This window comes from Lynx rufus, unplaced genomic scaffold, assembly GCF_022079265.1.
Source record: "Lynx rufus isolate CCGP_SWC_20201006 ecotype Redwood Valley unplaced genomic scaffold, mLynRuf1.p SCAF_2, whole genome shotgun sequence".
Taxonomy (NCBI): Eukaryota; Metazoa; Chordata; class Mammalia; order Carnivora; family Felidae; genus Lynx; species Lynx rufus.
This window is the reverse complement of record NW_025814834.1, coordinates 186,758,595-186,778,512: the sequence shown is the minus strand read 5'-3', so window position 1 is coordinate 186,778,512 and position 19,918 is coordinate 186,758,595. Positions and strand designations below refer to the sequence as shown.

Sequence of the window (19,918 nt, the reverse complement as noted above, 5' to 3'; positions counted from 1 at the left end):
GCACCCTTTCTGTATGGGTCTTATCCCCTTGTTGGGCACAGAACCCTCCGAAAGAGTACGCTTAACATTAGTTTGTTCTGTTCTTGAGTTCTGCTGCTAACATGTTTCTGGGAGCTACCTGAGGAAAGCCCAGCTACCCCTTGGTCATAACAGGTAGGTCCAGTCCCAGAGCTGTATAAAGTGAGGGTTAACAAAAGTTCTTCCCATAGGCCTTAAGACCAGCTGGACCCAAAGTCCAATCGAAACCTGACCAGAGCTCTATCAGTATCGAAAGCAAGAGGTGGTAAGTCTACCCTGCAGGCTGAAGACTACAATACAAAGCAGTTTTCCTTTTCTTGGTCCAGGGCTCTGGACTATCTGTTAGGCCTGGAGGAGGGGATGTGGGCACTGCCACTCATCAGTGAAAATGAGGCTCCTCATGAACCTTAATGAGCAGCTTGTCCCTACAGTCCTAACCAGGTAAAAGGGGTTCAGCCAGCCCCTGACCAAAGCTGGGGGAAGGGGAGGGAGACACTCACATTACAGCAGTTGAAGGTGAGCTGCAGAAATTCTGGGGGACAGTCTCCCACCATATGCTGGAAAGCGTCATAGTCTAATCCGAAGTTCTGTGGATGGGTATGGTGGGGAGGGGACATTGGTAGACTGGTCATTAATCCCTCCACCCATCCTGGCCTGCTTAGGAGAGGCTGAGAATTGCCCCAAAGAAGTAACCACACAGACAGTTCCAGCAACTCCACCCCAGTAACAACAGTTCCATAGCCTCAAAACCAGCCCCATCCCAGTGGCACTGTCCCCTATGCCTGCAGCTCACCTCTGTGCGAGGAAGGTAGTCCGGATCAGCTTGGATGCGGGCGATGATCTCACAGAGGATGATACCATAAGAGAACACATCCGCCTGGTGGGTAGTAAGACCTCAGTTTCCTTCTCAGTGGGGTGAGAGGTGGGGTCTGTGTCCCTCAGGTCTGCCAGCCCAGGCCTAAGCCCTGTATTTCATTCAGTTCATTTACTGGGTAGCTGCCAAGTACCAACCCTGCTCTGAGCAGGATGTAGATACTTACCGTGAACATACAGGGTGATTGATCCTGAACACTTTCCTGATAAGAGTGGATTCTAAGGAGAACCAGGCCCTGGGCTCCCCAGACTCACCTTTTCATTGTAGGGCTCATCTCGGAGAACCTCAGGTGCCATCCAGAAGGGTGAGCCCACCACAGCCAGCTTCTCATTCCCCATGCTGTGGGGTGGGGGTGAGGGGAGAGATTATATGGAGAATGAGCTCACCACTGGCTGGTGCAATGGGATATCTGACCATTGGGAATTCTTCTCCCTGAAGAATGGACACAGACTAAGACTGACCAAATTTAGGGAGCTGAGATTGAACTGTAACCAAGTTCTGGCCTCTGGGGAGGAAGCTGGTGTTTTTCCTTTGCTTCAGTCTCTTCTGTGACCCCAGCACCTATTAGGGCTACCCACCTGACGTCAGGAATCTTCTCAGCCAGGCCAAAGTCAGCTACCACTGCAGAGTAACCATTCTCATCCCTCTTTATCAGGCAGTTCTAGGGTTCCCAAAGAAGAAGACAATGTGGCTCAGAAGGGGGACCAGCCAGCCATAGTGTTACCACCACCCCTCCCTGCCACAGGGCACCTTGTCTTCTCCTTGGTGAAACTACACTCAGGCTGACCCAGTGGTCAGATCTGGGACTCCGTCAGCCATGTGAAATGAGTTAGGCCTGGATCTTGGGTGGCTGCCATAAGAGTCATATGCTTCAAACAAATATTTATCTTTGCTTTTATATACTAAGCATGGATCTAAGTGCCAGAGAAAGCTCAATGAACAGACATCTTTGTCCTCTTGGAGCTTACAATCTAGTGGAGGAAGACGGACTATCAGGTCCCTGCCTCCCATCCTCTTTTCCTCAGAATGCAGAGACCCAAAGTAATATAAGTGTAGGACAAGTGCCAGGCCTGCACTACCTTTCATTGCCCAGAGGATCACAACCAACCTCCTCAATGGCATTAAAAGTCTATGATCTGGCTCCAAAAACTGGCCTGCCCCCTACCCCCGGCTGCTGCTCCTATGCACACATCTCCATCTAAACTTGTCACAGACAAGCCTGACCTGTGAAGCCTGAACAGCCCCTTCAAGCCTTTGTCTTTGCTTCTATTGCTTCCTTCCATTTGGAATGTTCTCTCAACTCTCCTTTTCACCTCAGATTTTATGTGTTTTAAGGTAAGTGACCTTTCCATCCTGTCGTCTCCAGCTCTCACCACCCTCTCTCTTCTCAGTTCCTTTAACTCCTCCTCTATGCCACTTCCTCTTACAGTCTAACAGAGAGCAGGTTCTGGTTCAGGCCCTCTGATAGCACTCAACTCATGAGAGAGGCTCAGGATGTACTCACCGAACAAATGCTGCTGTCCCCAGAGAAAAGATGAACACAAATGGCTTGTAAATAAACAAATCAGCAACCAGCTCTCCCCAAACAGCTACATTCAAAATAGCCCTACACCACTCGCTCATGAGGCACCTCACTCCACCTTCTTCCTCCAAAGGCAGGAGAGAGTAGGGATCCTTGGCTCAGGGACATTTCTGGGGCCAGCAAGACCCTATTTGACCCAAACCTACCCTCCCTCTTTACCAGGTTTGGCATGCAGTTGCCAAGTCACCTCCTGCTTACTCTACCTCAGGTACCAATCACCCCCCGCCCCCTACTTTGGCCTTGACATTATCATACTATTTTCTCCCTGAGCTGGAGGGAGCCTGTGATTTCATCACATCTAACCTGGGCCCGAGTAGACATGCATCATCTCTGGCTTCCAAGCAGGACCATCCTTGTACTTGTCCTGGCTTTGGCCTTCCCATCAGGTTCTGCTGGCTCAGCACCCCATAACCCCCTGACTATGACCATGAGAAGTTGGGCCCTAGGCCAGCTTGCCTATTAAACAGCTGAAGCCCAGGCCATAGGGCACAGGCTTATGAGGCAGTGGCAGCTCAGATCTGTCACCTATTTTTCTCCCCTCCTATTTGATTTGCAACTCCTTTCTCCTGTCTCCAAGGCTCAGTCTAAAGTCCTACTTACTATTTGCTTTATAGCCCTCAGAAACTGCCCTGTAAATTCAGCCTGGGAGGAGGAGATAAGGAACAGAACATGGCCACAGTACTCTGCCCTTGTCAAAGCTCTGTGGTTTCTGCCCGATCTTCACATTCATAGACATCTACTGTCCACTCACTGCAAATCATCCATCTAGGAGTACAGGACTTCACAGTAGCTTCTTTGAACAGCTGAAAAATGGCTAAGGCAGGGATGATCAGGGCCCCACAATATGGGGCAAGGCTACCCAGTTTGCCTCTGGTCTGGAGGGTGACCACTGCCCCTCATAAAGTTTCTCACAGCCAATAGCTGGGCATTGGAGCCAAAGACAAAGATGGGATACTGAAAAACAAAAGAGCCAAATTTTAGAAGTCTGTATTTCTAAAGGGATAAGGCAAATGAGGAGGAGCCCTGATGGATTAGCCCTGGTGGTATTTTCCAAAATCTCCTGAGCCTGTCCTTAATGGGGTCTAGGCTGGCGAAGTTTGGCTGGCAACACTTGCCGTTTTTACTTCCTTATCTCCCACTCATTCCTCATGGGTTTCTGCTGTAAGTTCTCACATGACTCTAGGGCTTTAAGCTCAATAGACAAAAATTAGTCCTTATATTAACTTGATCTTTCTGCTGTTGACATTGTTGATTCTTTCAACACTTTTACATATGATTCAGGAATCATTAATACTAGGAGTGCAGAGAATAAACAGTTGTGGTCCTGAAGCTAACAGACTAGCTATTAGAGGCTAGTTAGAGGCTATTCCTGTTCCCTTTCAATTCTTCTCTCCTGGCTTCTGTGACACTACAGCCCTGGTTTTCCTTCTCTACCTTTGGCTACTGTACAGGCTCCAGTGCAAGTACTTCTTCCCATCTCATGCTCTCAGAGTTCTATCTTGAGCCTACATCTCTCAGGCTCCATTTGTGCTGATGACTCCCAAATGTATATCCTCAGACCTGACCTTTATCCTCAAGCTTCAGATTTGCATATCCAGTCTATTTCTGGATATCTCCTGGATTACTCATATTGAATTCCATACATGCAAACCTGAACTCACTTTTTCCCTCAAAAGCTAAAGCTAGCTAAGCTAGCAACCTGGGATTCACCCTAGATTTTTTACTCTTACTCCAACTAATTTAGCTTCTAAATATTTTTCAAGTCTGCCCCTCCCTCTTCATTCCCCACCCCTCCCCGCCCCCACCTTTGCATTAGTCCAGGTCCTCCTTATTCCTCCCCGGGATATTGCAGTGCTCTTCTAACTGATCTCTATGGCTTAGTTCAGGCTTGAACTCCATAATCCACCTTCCTCATTCCTGCCAGCATGACCTTAGTAAAATGTAAATCTGTGTTACTCTCCTGTTTAAAAGCCATCAATGACATACTGTGTGATTGTTTTTATATTAAACGCCCAGAATAAGCAAATCCATAGAAGTGAAAATGGGTTAGTGGTTGCCCAGGGCTGAAGGGAGAGGGGAATAGAATCTGGGGCTTTCATTTCAGATGGTGAAAAGTTCTGAAGTTAGGTAGTGGTGATGGCTGAATGTACTAAAAACCACTGAAATACATACTTTGAGAGGGCAAATTTTATTTTATGTGAAGTGTATCTCAAAAAGCTATTACTTTAAAAAAGCTGACAGTGGTTTTCTTCATTTCCTGTCTAGAAGATTAAATCCAAGTTTGATAGTATATGATCAGAGTCCTCTCTTCTCTTTTCAGCTCTTATTCCCTACCACTCCTACCTCCTAGTCTGCCCATTGTACTGTTCATGCCACTATGCCTTTGTTTATGCAATTCCCTTTGTCTACTCTGCTCTGGAATATTAGCCCCACCACATGCATGTGCACACACACACACTACTTATTCATAAGTAGAATTCAATTTTCAAGATTCAGCTTAGGTATTTTCTCTTCCAAGAAGCCTGCTCTGTACCCTCAGGTTGGGTTAAATACCACTTTTTCAAAGCATCTTATGCATTGCCCTTTCTGTAACCTTAGCATCTGCTATATTATAATGAAAGTGTCTGTACAGTTCATTCCCATGACTATAGACTATAAGCTGTAGGAAAGCAGTAATGTCTTAAGAGGAAGGTGGCCCAGAGAATACTAGAATACTTCCCTACAGTAAGGGAAAGATTGCCTACTTCTGTCTGTATGGTACCATAGGAATTACAAAACATTCTTCACAAACATAATCCTAATGGTTCTTCAAAATAACATTGTCAGATGCACAGATCTAAGATTTTTACATTTAAGGTGATAAAAATGAAGCTTTCAACTCTAAGTGGTAAAGACCCAAGTCTCCTGATTCTAAAAGGTTCTCACATAATGATTCTGTCCTCCCCAGAAAAAGAGGCTGATGAGCTTTCCCTTGGGGACAGCAAGGTCATGGCAGGAGCAATGCAGTCTCAAGAGAGTAGCCTGGTCCATGGAGAAGGCAACACTGTGTACAATAACATAAGACCCTTTCACTTGTGACTGCAGCCCCTACCTCAAATGTTGCCCTTGGATTCAAGGGCATCTAGTACAATGCTTGCATTTCTCATCTAACTAGGATGCGGCCCCAAAATAGACTATATGGCTAGAAAGTACAAAATATGAAGCCAGACCAATTTTCAGGCTGTGTGAGGTGCAAGATCCATTGCATAGAGGATAGAGACTTCTTTATTCAAAAGTATCCTTGCCTATAAAATTTTTTTTCCTTGCCTATAAAATTAACAACACAGTAAACAACAGATTTTGGTGAGGATGCTGAGAAAGGGGAATCCTCTTACACTGTTGGTGGGAATGCAAACTGGTGCAGCTCTGGAAAACAGCATGGAGGTTCCACAAAAAGTTAAAAATAGAACTACCCTGTGACTTAGCAATTGCACTACTAGGTATTTTCCTCGAAGGATCCAAAAATACAGATTCAAAGGGGTACATGCACCCCAATGTTTATAGCAGCATTATCAACAATAGCCAAACTATGGGAAGAGCCCAAATGCCCACTGACTGATGAACTGATAAAGAAGATATTGGGGGGGGGGTGCGCACACTGGAATATTACTCAGCCATCAAAAAGAATGAATTCTTGCTATTTGCAACAACAACATTGGTAGAGCTACAGCGTATTATGCTAAGTGAAATGAAATAGATCACTCAGAAAGACAAATACCATATGATTTCACTCATATATGGAATTTAAGAAACAAAACATTAACATATGGGAAGGGGGAAAATGAGGGAAATAAACCATAAGAGACTCAATTACAGAGAACATACTGAGGGTCGATGGAGGGAGGTGGGTGGGGTTAGCTAAATGGGTGATGGGTACTAAAGAAGGCACTTGTTATGATGAGCTCTGGGTTTTATATGTAAGTAATGAATCACTAAATTCTACCCCTGAAACCAATATTACACTATATGTTAACTAACTTGACTTTAAATACAAATTTGAAAACAAAACAAAACTGTCCTTGCCTAGAGTAAGCAGCAAACATAAGAAAGGCTCAGACAGACTTCCCTGAGGTGAGGGTTGACCTTTTCAGCTTCAAAAAGGAGCCCATGCACTGCTGCTACTTGGCTCCCATTCCTCTGTCCTCACCCCTATTATAATTCATCACACCATAGCAGAGAGACTTCTATGTTTGCCTCTTCAAAGACAGTGAATGATCCCATTCATCTATGTGTCTCAAAACCTAGAACAGACACACAGAAAGGGCTTAGCAAAAGTTTGTTATATGAAAGTTTGGGCAGATAATCGAAACAACTGGGCTTCTTTTCACATATGTCAAAGGCATACACTAATCATACATCCAACTCTCCATTGTGGGGACTGAGCTGACAAAAGATTCAAAAAGGGTGGGCACGAATGCATTTCTGGAAGCCAACACAAACCCTTCAGAACTGGGCCACAGTAGACACTTGAGAGCAGTTCCTGAGGTCTCCTAGAACAGCTGTACAGTCAATATTGACACTGAATAAAACCACCTGAGCGAAGAAATGCCAAGTCCACTTGTTAATGTTAGTTCCAAGCTAAAGCTATTTCTGCAACAACAACAAAATGGCTTTCATGTGCCATCACCTCTTTCCCCTCACACAAATTTCTCCTCACACAAATTCACTCCATTAACCCAGTTAGGATCAGAGAGGAAAGTATTGATTCTACATCTCAAGAAAGGTTCAGAGGTTCTTTTCACAGCACAGGGAAATCAGAGACTGAACTGCACTCCTAAATGCTCAGAGGCTGCTACAGTCCAAGTTTCTTAGAAGATTATCCGGTTTACTGTAATATGTCCCATCACTTGCCCTCTATCCCACCCTGTGATGCCATATCTTTACCACAGCTCTTATGCAATAATCTTCACATACCTGTCCCCCCAACAAGACTAAGAGCTCATGGATAGTAAAGATTGGGTTCCAGTAATTTTCTATGTCTCCAATACTAGGTCTTCTAATAGAATAGTATGAATGGTTCCCAAAAATTATTGATGTTATTCATTATATTAAAAAAAAAAGAAAAAAACCTACTACAGGGTGCCTTAACAGACACTCTGTCTCTCCAGCACTCAATGTTGTTTCTAATTCTTGCTGTCTTCAGTCTCTGAAAACTGGCATTTTCTGCTCCTAGTTGTGTGGTATAGCCTAAGACCATAGTTGAATAGGCTTTCTACTCTGGTGGAGTCACCAAAGTGGTTTCTTTGGAGTCAGTGAAAAACCAAAACCAAACAACCAAGAATAGAGGTACAATTCATAATTCACACTCCTAGGGATAACCTAAGAAGTAATGGTATTAAGCAGAAACAAACTGCTCTCGGCTGCTCCTACAAGCCAAACCTTATATGTAGTACTAGTTACTCCCAGAGCTACTGATAAAAGCCTGTGTGTGGTGATTGCCACTTCTTGATGGAGCTCATGAATTGAGTTTTTTATTTAAAAAAAATTTTTTAATGTTTATTTATTTTGAAAGAAAGAGCGAGTACTAGCAAGGGAGGCGCAGAGAGAGAGGTGAGAGAGAATCCCAAGCAGGCTCCGCACTGTCAGCACAGAGCTCCATGCTGGGCTCAGTCTCATGAACCGTGAGATCATGACCTGAAACAAAATCAAGAGTCGGACACTTAAATGACTGAGCCACCTTGTGCCCCCATTTGTTTTTCTTGAACTTGAGATTCCCTACAGTGCACTTCCCAACCTGTCTCCAGGTTGCAAAGTCATTTTTTCTCACAACATGGGAGTATCCTAAATATCTCCTTACAGTTCAGATCCAAGAAATCACAGCCTAGAGACACAGAGAGTTCTTTCTCCTAAGTTCCTAATTTCTCTTCTCAAGGGGATACCCACTCCCCATTAGGAAATGGACCTATAGGTCCAAAGAGGTTAGTCATTGTTACAATACAACATGACAATCCCAGACAGAACTACACTTGGACACTAGCATGATGGAGCAAAGTACTTTGGAGGCACAGAGGGAATACGATCAGCTCTTAGGAATTTGTTGGGGGGAGTTTTGTTCCAGAAAGCCTAGCTACCCTAACCTAGTGATCTTTCTTTTCCCAAAACCAATGGTCTGAAGCTGAACACTCAATTATTAAATGCTGTAGGCTGTTCTTTAGTTATTTCCCAACAGACTATAAGTACCTCTAGGTCAGAAACTGTCCTTTTCTAATATTTCTTCACCCATGGTGCCAGGCATAAGAGACGCTCATGTAGGTGTGGGGGAAATATATACATAGATAACTCATCGGGATGTTTCTCCACCTTGGAAGAAATGATGCTTTCTCAGTAGGAAGCAAAGATTTGGTTCTGGCTGCACGCTCAAGGTGAGAGAAGGCTATCAACCTAAGGCAGTATCTTGATATACAACCCTACCCATTTACCTAGAATAAGTACAGTTTTCTTAGTCTTGATTTTCTAAAAAACAAAGGGATAAGATGACACCTTCCAGGTCCTAACCCTTACAAGTGCCAATAAAGATAAAGGACTCCTCATAGCTAGGCCTCAGTTGGTCACTGGATTCCACTCGCCAGTCTTAATGCTGCTTCAGTAACAGTGTAGCTGACTACAAATGGCCCTGCCATACCCAGGGGCCCTACACTCACCTCCCCAAAGCTGTTTTCTCTGTAGTAGTTTATAAACCAATGGCCAGGGCCCCTCAGGGGTAGTACTGCTGTTTGGAACCCCAGAACCACTGTAGTGAAAGGTAGCCAGCGACTTACTTCTCTAGGCCTTATTGGCTCTGAGAGTACAGCTTGCTTGTGTTCCTTTGCAAACTTTCTCTGATAACAAGCTTTGTTACCCCTCATTCATGACAGAAGGGGTACAGGAGTATGTATATGCATGTCTGTGTATGTGCACGTGTAGATGTTGAGGGTGGAGAATTAAATGACAGCTATTCTTGGACAAGTACAAACTCCTCTAAACCTCCGTAGAAGACTAAATCGCTCTTGCAGAGAAATCATATTAGATGATTTACAGTTCCCACATCAATGATCAAACAGTACTATTTATATAAGCCTTGTTATGGTGGTGTCCTGGGCCACTTGGCCCTGAGATGCCTGCCTTGTAGCATGGCCAACATCCTCTAAAAGCAACTCTTTTCTAACCTGGTCACATAGCAATTTGGACAGTAAGAGACTAGCTGATGCCAAAGAACTGGCAGAATGGCAGAAACTCAATCACACAGATAGAAAATGGGTCAGTACGTTATGGCCCTCAAAACCTGCACTCAAATGACAAAACCAGTGAACTTCTGTTCTCAGTTAAGAGCTACTTCCTGGAGGCCATGAGAGAGAACACTAAGACATAGGCTCCCAATTTGCCTTGACTGCTGTCTCTCCTATAGGGCAAGAATCTCTTAACCCTCCTCATGCCAACTGCTCCTGCAACATACATTCAGATTGAAGTAAAGCATTAAGGTTCTTAAGTGTTGCCTGGCTCAACATTCAACACTCAATCCTGCTGAAAGATTGGTTTTCTAAGGACAGCTATACTATATATGTATACTAATATACAGAGTAGTAAGTTGTATTCTCTGTGATTGAATGTTAAATCTGTAAGAGATCTCCATTATTTCAAAGTTCATTAATAATTGGGTTTTTTAATACTGCTTTCTTGGTAATGGAAGACAATGTCTCAAAGAGTTGTGCAAGAAAAGCCTTCATACCTTAGATGTGAGGTCCCGATGAAAAATGCCTTTGAAATGAAGGTAGCTGAGGCCCACTGCTATGTCATAGGCCAGTTTCACCCTCACAGTCCAGGGCAAATGCAGGTTACTGTCTAGTAATTGTTCCAGGTTTCCAGAGTTGATATACTGCAAAATAGAATGGAAAACCCAGCCACCATTTGTCAGGAACGTTTAGGCTGGTGTTGAAACCATTAGAGAATAAACACCTAGAAGATAGAGACTCTAGGTTTTTAATTTTTTTTTTCTTAAGTTAGTGAGGGTTTATTCTGCATCCAAGCACTACGGTAGGTGCTACACACAAAGACCCTTTCCTTTGAAGAGATCACAATCTATTCAGGGGTACAAACTATATCATGTGGTAAATGCCAAAATATAGCTTTGTACAGGTACAACAGCACTATGAATGGATAAAGTTACAAAACCAATCTCGGCATGTCAAAGGAAGCTATACAGAGGAAATAAGGAGTTAAAAAGATGGCCTGGGGAAATCAGGAAAGAAAGATACTACATACAGAAGGAGCAACATATGCAAAGTTATAGGTTAAACACATGGTGCATTCAGGAAACTAATTTACTCAATATGGCCAGAGTGCATGAATAGTAGAAACAGGTGAGGCCAATATGTTTTGCTAAGATATATGGACTTTATCCTTCTATTGGGAACAAAATAAGCCTTTTAAGCAGAAGAGGGAAATGTTCATATTTGCTTTTTATTTTATTATTATTATTATTATTATCAATGTTTATTTTTAAGACAGAGAGAGACAGACCCTAAGCAGGGGAGGGGCAGAGAGAGAGGGAGACACAGAATCCGAAGCTGGCTCCAGGCTCCAAGCTGTCAGCACAGAGCCTGACGTGGTGCTCAAACTCATGGATCATGACATCATGACCTGAGCCTAAGTTGGATGCTTAACTGACTGAGCCACCCAGGTTTCCCTATTTTTTTATTACTTTTTAAAAAGTTTATTTATTTATTTTTAGAGAGAGAGAGAGCACGAATGGGATAGGGGGAAGAGAGAGAGGGAAAGAGAATTCCAAGCAGGCTCTTCATGGTCAGCACAGAGCCCACCATGGGGCTCGGTCTCACAAATGATGAGATCATGACCTGCGCCAAATGCTCAACTGAATGTGGCACCCAGGTGCCCCCATTTTCTTTTTATTTTTTTTTTATTTTTTTTTTATTTTTGGGACAGAGAGAGACAGAGCATGAACGGGGGAGGGGCAGAGAGAGAGGGAGACACAGAATCAGAAACAGGCTCCAGGCTCCGAGCCATCCGCCCAGAGCCTGACGCGGGGCTCGAACTCACGGACCGCGAGATCGTGACCTGAGCTGAAGTCGGACGCTTAACCGACTGCGCCACCCAGGCGCCCCCCCCATTTTCTTTTTTTTTTTTTTTTTATTTATTTTTTTTTTTTTTAAATTTTTTTTTTTCAACGTTTTTTATTTATTTTTGGGACAGAGAGAGACAGAGCATGAACGGGGGAGGGGCAGAGAGAGGGGGAGACACAGAATCGGAAGAGGCTCCAGGCTCCGAGCCATCAGCCCAGAGCCTGACGCGGGGCTCGAACTCACGGACCGCGAGATCGTGACCTGGCTGAAGTCGGACGCTTAACCGACTGCGCCACCCAGGCGCCCCTTAAAGAAAAGATTATTTAAGCAATGGTATGATCGGTGGGTTAGATGGAGAATATGGAGAAGGATAAATAGGCAATTATTACAATAATCCTGATGAAAGAAGGGTGCCTCAGTTAAGGCAATAGTGGAAGTATTGGAATAGAGCAAGATTCAAGATATATTTTTAAATGGAAGAGTCAAACAAACAAACAAACAAACAACTTGACTACCTGGATGGGGGGATGAGGGCAACAAAAAGCTCTAGGTTGATCCTAGGTTATTGGTCCCTGGATGCCATTATTAAATATCCACAAAATAGAAGGACAGGTTTTTAGAAGAAGCAAGGTTAAAAGATAGTGAGTTTAGCTAGGAGATGTTGAGTTTAAGGGCTTGTGGGACAGCCGAGGTGAAGATGTCCTATAGAGAATCAGCTTAAAGTTTAGGAACAAAGTCTGAGCTAGAGACTAACATTTAAAAGATAGTAACATTGAGCTAAAGTAGTCATGATGCCAAGGGATGTATGAAATTGTCCAGGGGTTAACATATAAAGTGCAAATTAACAGAATCTTAAGGAATGGTAACGTTTAAAGGAGCAGGCAGAGGAAGTAGAACCAAGGAAGAATGTTACCACAGAAGCCAAAGAAGGAGAACATTCCAAGGTGGAAATGACCAAAAGTATCAAATGCCATAAATATCAAGTTATGTGAGCATAAAAAGTGTCCACTGAACTTGCAACTAAGAAGTAATTGGCAACTATGGCCGGAGCAGTTAGTTAAGACCAGAGTTAAGACCAAAGGGAACGGAGGAGTGAGTAGGAAGATAAGGCTGTGGAGAAACTATATGACGATGTACTCTTTCAATAAAGTTGGCTGTTCGTCATTTCTACATACCCATGAGGGGCTGCTTTGCATTTTTCTTTTTTTAAAGAACAAATAAACCTTTTTATAAAGAGATTCTAATAATAGAAACAATAACAATAACAATGAAACAACAATGGCAACAGTTAATATTTATTTATATAGTGTTTACTTTGTACCAAGCACTAGTCTAAGAACTTTACATTAATTATCTCATTTAATCTGCACGTAACCCTATGAGTTAAGTGTATTATTATTCTCATTTTCTAAAAGGCATTTAGAGGTTAAGATCTAGGGTTCAAACCCAGACAGTCTGGCCCACAGTCAATGTTCTTTACCACTACATTACATTAGAGTTAGAAGCCACAGCATCTGAGCCAAAGAGCCTCATACAGAACAGGAGCTCAATTTTTTTTTTTTCCAATTAGGTAATGAATTTATTCAAACCTTACATGATATATTATCTCCCTTCTCCTTCCAAGAGAGAAAGAGGGAAAATTCCTCTAAGCCTAAAAATAAGCTCTTAATATCTATTTTTTTGGGGGGGGATACTGAATTTTCAAAAGACTAGGGAACCTAATGGGTTAGCAGGCAAGAGATCTGAATTTTAGTCCAATTCTGCCTCTTAACAACTATTTACCTTTGGACAAATCAACTAATGAGGCTATCCTTCAGTTTTCCCCTGTATAAAATAGATATGATAATTCCTGATCCATATAACTCACAATGTTATTATGAGGATCTAATATAAATACATGAAAGTGCTTAGAAAAAAATTTAAGTGCCATATAATCTGAGATTTTATGATGTAGTAACATAAGCACCAAAAAGAGCCAGCTGGGGGCAGTAGGATGCAACACTTTAGATCCTTGGATGCGGTGGATCAGGTTGGCTCAGGCAGAAAGAAAGGCTAAAAATATACCTAACTTCTCAAAAGGGAAACTTCTCAGTCTGCTTACTTCTGCTTCATAACCCATCTTGGAAATCTCAAAATGAGGCATAATGACAGCATTAGAATAGCACCTTTAATCTCTTCACTCTAGTTGAATCTGTCCACAGTTCACAATTGAGGAGCCCATTTGTTAAAAAGAAAGTGAATTTGCAAACTCCAAGCAACATGGAGACAATGAAGTGGACATCTAATCACACAAATTTCTTCAGTTCTGAGAGTCAAAACAGTCTGAAAAGATGGTGGTTCACTTCTTTGATATGGTGACAATGTGACATGGAAAGCCTGACTTCAGGAGCCACTGAGGTTTCCTAATTGAGGGTCAGGCAGAAAAGACTATGATGAAAAGGCCGTATCTGCATTCTCTCTAGGCCAGGCTAAGCCAGGACCCTTGATTCTGGTTTGGAAAAACACATATTTACTCTTTTCAGCATGTCTCAGGACCTGAGAAATCCACAGACCAAGGCAGAGGGTGGAGAGCAGAAGAGAAAGGTGAGACAAGGTGAGGAATCACACCATTAGTAGGCTCTGGTTTTTTCAACCAACATGGAAGAAGCACAAACCAGGACCAGAGAAGGAAATTAAAGGGAGTTTATTGTAACAGCCTGTTCCTCTTGCGTGCTTTTGGTGAATATTTTTAGAAGGGGCTGATAGGCCTCTGGGCCTTTAGAAACCTTAACTTCGCAATGTCTCAAGACCTTTGCATATGTAAGTAAAGGAAGTTCGAGATCTGCCAACAAGGAAGACTTCTAAGTTGCTACATACTCTGTGTGCCCATTAGTTGGAATGTTCACTTCCCCATAAGCAACTCCTAGTGCTGGCTCAGCTGGTGTCCTCTGAACAAATCCCTCTGTGCGAAGCAGAGACAAAAGCAATTGCACTAGCACATTCAGTTTCTCAACACCTGCTTTGCTTTGTTTTCTTCCAGACTACTCCCTTGACCGGCTCTACAAAACAACCTAAGGCATTGGCAGTGTATTTAAATAACCTACTAGAGAGAGTTTTACACTTTTTATTGCTGTTCTTTTAAACTTTCAAGTTCAGAAAACTATAATATCAGCCAGTCAAGTGTCATAGGTACTTTGGTACCTCTTATTGACGGATCCCCAACTTTATCTACACCAAAACCTGCCTTTCCTTCTCCTGTCTAATAAAATATTATAACAGAGTTTCTACCATTTCATTTGTGTTTGATACTTGATTTCATTAAAGACTCTTCATAAAAGCAGTAAATAAATAAATGTGTGTTGGAGACTAACAATATTATGTATGCAGGAAATCATACGTCGATACCATAAAAAATCACCAATGGGTCAGATTAGTGGACACTCAGTTCTCCACTCAGGAATATCAATTAAAATTACTTCTACCTCATTTATTGAGCACTTCTCTGCCTCCTGTCACCCCCCATATGACAGTAAGAACTTATCAGTTTACATCAGCATTATTTTCCCCAGTGATTAGAAGAGTGCACTCCACATAGTAAATGTGGGTATATAAAGATGAATAACAGTTTATATATACCTTAAAGATGTCCAGTGAAAGACACAGATGTAAGTAAATAATACCAATAACCCTTTAGTAGAGGTAAATACTTCAGGTATGAAAGTAGAAACTGACTCTCCTTGAGTTTGGAAAATTTCAGAGAGTGTGGTAACATCTGAGTTGGATCCTAAAAGATAGCTGGGAGTTGTGTAGGCTGAGAATATGGCTCTTCCCATGTATCCCTATAGGCTCTCATGGTACTAGTTCAGACACAGACACATAAACATACCCACACAGAGAATATTCTGGAGCAGCAGTAGGCAACACTTAACCTCTCCTTAAGGTAACACTCACTACACCCAGGGCTCCTATTCCCAATTCTTGTTGATTTTAGTCAGCTATAGTAGGCTCACCCAATCATAACCATCAGAAGAATAAGACAAAAGGGTTACTTTTTTTTTAACTTTGAATTATCAATCTACTGATACCTGCAACAAACAAGCTTATCTCTAAACATTGGTTCAAAGGCATATCCAGAGGCTCTGAAGAAAATATCAACTGTAAGAACTGTTACTCCTTTTAGAAAAACCTACCCAACTGGCCTAGAGCTAGGGAACTCACCCAAGGCAGATAAATATGCTGCCATCTAACTACCACAGATCATTTGCTGCCACTTAATTAGCAGGGCTGTCCTGAGGAAGATCTATCCATCTCTTTATCCATCCACCTACACAAACACTGAAAACGTATTATATGAAAACACAAACCTAAGTGGGGCCAGTCTCTGCTCTTAGTTCACAGTCCAGTCTAGCCTAGTTCACAGTCCAGTTGAGATGATAATCAACTAAAAATTTTTTTTCACACAAGACAATAACCTCATATATCCTATACAGAAATATCATTTTAAGAGTAATGTAAAAACTGTGTGGGAAAGTCAGGAGCTGAAGCCAGGAGAATAGTTAGGAGGCTTCTGGAATCATCCAAGTGGGAAGAAGTAACAAAAGCCTGAATAGGACAATGACAGCAAGAATGGAAAGGAGGTTAATATCTGGAGACATCTTAGAGGTAGAAGCAACAGGGTTTGATGTTTAATCAAAAGCAGGGAGTAATTAAAAGAAATAAGGTATACAAAGTATGCCTAGCATAGGGCTCAGCTCATTCTCCCCACTGTCAAGATTTTATCTTCATAATCCATCTCTTGGGTTATTCCACTAGCTGTCTAACTAGTCTTCTTGTCCCTTTCTTGTATCTTGAACAGACTTAGCCCTCATTCCAATCCTTTTTCCATAATACACCACAAATAATCCTTCTGAAATGCCAATCTAAAGCCAATCCCTGTTAAAATTATTCAGTGATGCCCTATTTCTCTTAGGATAAAACCCACAACCCTTACTTAGCATGGCATAAGAAACCTTTCACCCCTGCTTATAAAGGTCTGATCCCTGCTTACTTGCACATTTGTGCACATTGCTGTTTTTTGTTGTTTTTTTGTTTGTTTGTTTTTTGTTTTGTTTTGTTTTGTTTTGTTTTGTTTTGTTTTGTTTTTTACCTGGAATACCCTTCCCTCACCCAGGCCTGGCTAAATCACTCATTGTCGAGGATTCAGTTCCATTTCATGGAAGCCCATATGTAGAACTAGGAATAAGAAAGACATTTTTTTTGCAAAAGGAACACATAGATAAAGTGCAGAGATTGGTAGTTATTGCTTTTCTTTCTCCTGAATAAGGTATAAGTAGAGAGAGGGGATGAAACTAAAAAGTAAAGGGGCAGTACAGTATAATGGTAAAGCCTACATACTACAGAGTTAGACTGCCTAGGATTGAATCTAACCTCTGACAAGCTGTGTAACCCTGGGTTGGTTATTCAATTTCTTTAACACTCATCTATAAAGTGGGAATAAGAATAGTATCTAATGACAACAACCAAAAAGATTAGTACCTAACCTACAGAGTTATGAAGATTCAATGAGTTGATGTGTAAAATGCTTAGAACAATATCAAAGAAAGTTCTCAGTATATGTCAGTTGTTGTCTATTGCTGTTATTATTTATTATTATAAATATACACTATTTTTAGATAAGTTCTGAAACACCACGATGAAATGTCTATAGTTAATTTGTCAGACCATGGCAGTACTAAAGGTTTATAGGTAAAGGTATACTATGATATGTTATGTGTTGCATTATGTCTCCCCAAAAGATATGCTCAAGTCCTAACCTCTGGTACCTGTGAATGTGACCTTATTGGGAAATAGGGTCTTTGCAGATAGAATTGAATAAAGATGGGGTCATACTGGAGTAGAGCAGACCCTTAGCCCAATAGGATTGGTATCTTTATAAAAAGAGGAGAAGAGACACAGACACAGGGGGAATGTTATATAATAAGGGAGGCAAAGATGTGAATGATAAGAGTGACACATCTGTAAGCCAACAGATACCACCAGAAGCTAGGAAGAGGCAAGGAAGGATCTTACCCTAGAGCTTTCAGAGAGACAGCATGGCCCTGCCAACACTTTGATTTTGGACTTCCAACCTTCAGAATTGTAAAACTGTAAAAGAATAATTTCTGTTGTTATAAGCCACCCACATTGTGGTGCTTTTTTATGGCAGCCCTAGGAAACTAATACATGCCCAAAACTACATTTTAGAAAGATCATGCTGACAGCAGGATAGAGGAGTAACTAGAGGAAGGTCTGGAGGGTACTGCAACAGTAGAGATGAGAGGTGACCAAATGGCTGACTTAGAGTGCTATTATTATAAGCATGAGAGGGTGAGCTAGAGTTAGAATATGCAGAGACAGAATCTAAAGGATATAGCAACCGAGTGGTAAATATGAGAACTGAAGGAAAAGAGTTAAAGACAACTCAAAGATTCCAAATTTAGGTGTTCAGAGAAGCAATGGGAAGAGATCCTATAATCGTAGGTGCCATCAGTAAGTCAGAAACAGATCAGAAATCAGTATTAGTGTCAAATCAGTATCGGCTAAATCAGTGACTTGTGAAACCTCTGTTCTTTGGATGAGCCCTCTACAGATGAGGGCCTGGGCCCCGACCTAGTTTTCACTGAAGCCCAACAATGCCATTGTGCTGGCCACTGTATGTCTTTTGGTCGGCTCCAAACACAAAGGCTAGCAGACATCCCATCCTGCTGGCTTGGTTTAAAGAAGAAAAGAAAGCTTTGTTACTGCCTTGGGTAATTTCAGGACAGGCATCCCAAGAGCGCCCTGTGGGAGGCTTGTGCTCCAAAAGAGGCTCCTGTTCTCAGCTCGAAGTTCCACAGCCACTACAAGCATATATCCCTACATCTGCCAAGGTCCGAGTTTGCCACTGTTCAGGAGATCCACCAGGGCTGCCTGACTGAAGCAGTCAGTAGTAATGAACTGACCCAAAGGGAAAGGGAACCTTAAAAGTATTTCAGAATATTTAAATGTTTCATTCTACCTTCATATATGCTTATCTACTGCCAGAATACTCCTCTTTCTTTTCATAGCTTTGTTAATTCTTATTTATCCTTCTAAACCTAGTTCGAATCTTTTATTTTGGAAAGCATTTCCTAATACCTCATCCTATACTTCGTGCCATTTATCCCTCTGTACATATTTCTACTATTGCTTATCACATTGTACTATAACCTTGATGGCAGGGACCAGGTCTTTCTCAACTTTGTAAGCCCAGTATCCAGTGAAGTAAAAATAAATTGTTGTATGAACAAATGAATGATTGAGTACATTGAAATAAATGGAGGCAGGTTTTAAGTTCTCTCTCATTAGAAGCCATCCCAATTCTAGTCATTAATGTAATTTAAGATCAAAAAGAAGTATGCTTTTAGGGAATTTTTCTGATAAATACCATCCAAAATAAATATTTAATAATGCCTACTATCTGGCAGACATTATGGTAGCACTGGATATAAAGTGAAATATAAAACAGTACATTTAGCTGCTCAGATATGAAATTCTGAGGATATTTTTTATCACCCTCTTGGTAAACTCCTTAAAGTGGTCAAAATCACATGGACTTTAAAAATATAAGTAAGATATCTTTTTGGAAATTATGGAAGATATTTCTTTTATCAGCAACTGAAAGGTAAGTAGAAGAGGCCATAAAGATATCTCCCCCTCTTCTTTCGTACTTCCCATAGACAGACACTTAGTATGACCCCATTCACTGCTTAAAGAACATGTTTGTTTAACATACCTGAAATAGTACAAGTGTTTTTCTAAGATGTAAGCTACTATAAACATCAAAATGAATGTTTCCCCACAAGATTAAAAGAAGTATGATTAATCTTTCCCCACAGATTTTTAACTCTTACAACAAATATCTCATAATCAAAATCAAATATGTTTAAATAAAGTAAACATTAGAAGATAAATCTGTAGAACAAATCTTCTCAAAGGAATAAACTAAGAAATAATAAGACTATTCTCTTTACCCTGTGAAGCTCTACTAGCAATCAATAGTTTCAGACATGATTTCAGATCGGCCCAGGGCTCCTGACCACTCCATCCAGTCTGCTTTCCTATACCCAAATATTATTGGTTTTATGCTTAAAATGATTCTTTTCTCCAGCTTGCCACACCAAATCTACTACAACCCTGTACTCTGCAGATCCACATAGGAATCTTTTGACATTGACCTGATGATTGGGCTCAGTCAGAGTGAACAAAGCAATCCATTAAAGAAGACACACACACCCTGTCTCCCCACCAGATCTGAGGAATAGGGACTTGACAGTGGACAAAATGAAAATAGAAACCAGAAGAAGTTAAGTT

General features: G+C 41.6%; 1 protein-coding gene across 1 annotated transcript in view; it reads right to left on the bottom strand.

Moving 5' to 3' along the window:
* The window catches only part of TESK2 (testis associated actin remodelling kinase 2), a 106,033-nt gene that overhangs the window by 2,269 nt on the left and 83,846 nt on the right, over positions 1-19,918 (bottom strand). Inside the window, exons 4-8 of the mRNA XM_047083771.1 lie at positions 10,219-10,365; positions 1,471-1,553; positions 1,147-1,231; positions 812-895; positions 519-605 (exon numbers count right to left, since the gene is read on the bottom strand). Coding sequence (XP_046939727.1) covers positions 519-605; positions 812-895; positions 1,147-1,231; positions 1,471-1,553; positions 10,219-10,365 — 486 coding nt within the window. The remainder of the gene's footprint in view (positions 1-518; positions 606-811; positions 896-1,146; positions 1,232-1,470; positions 1,554-10,218; positions 10,366-19,918) is intronic.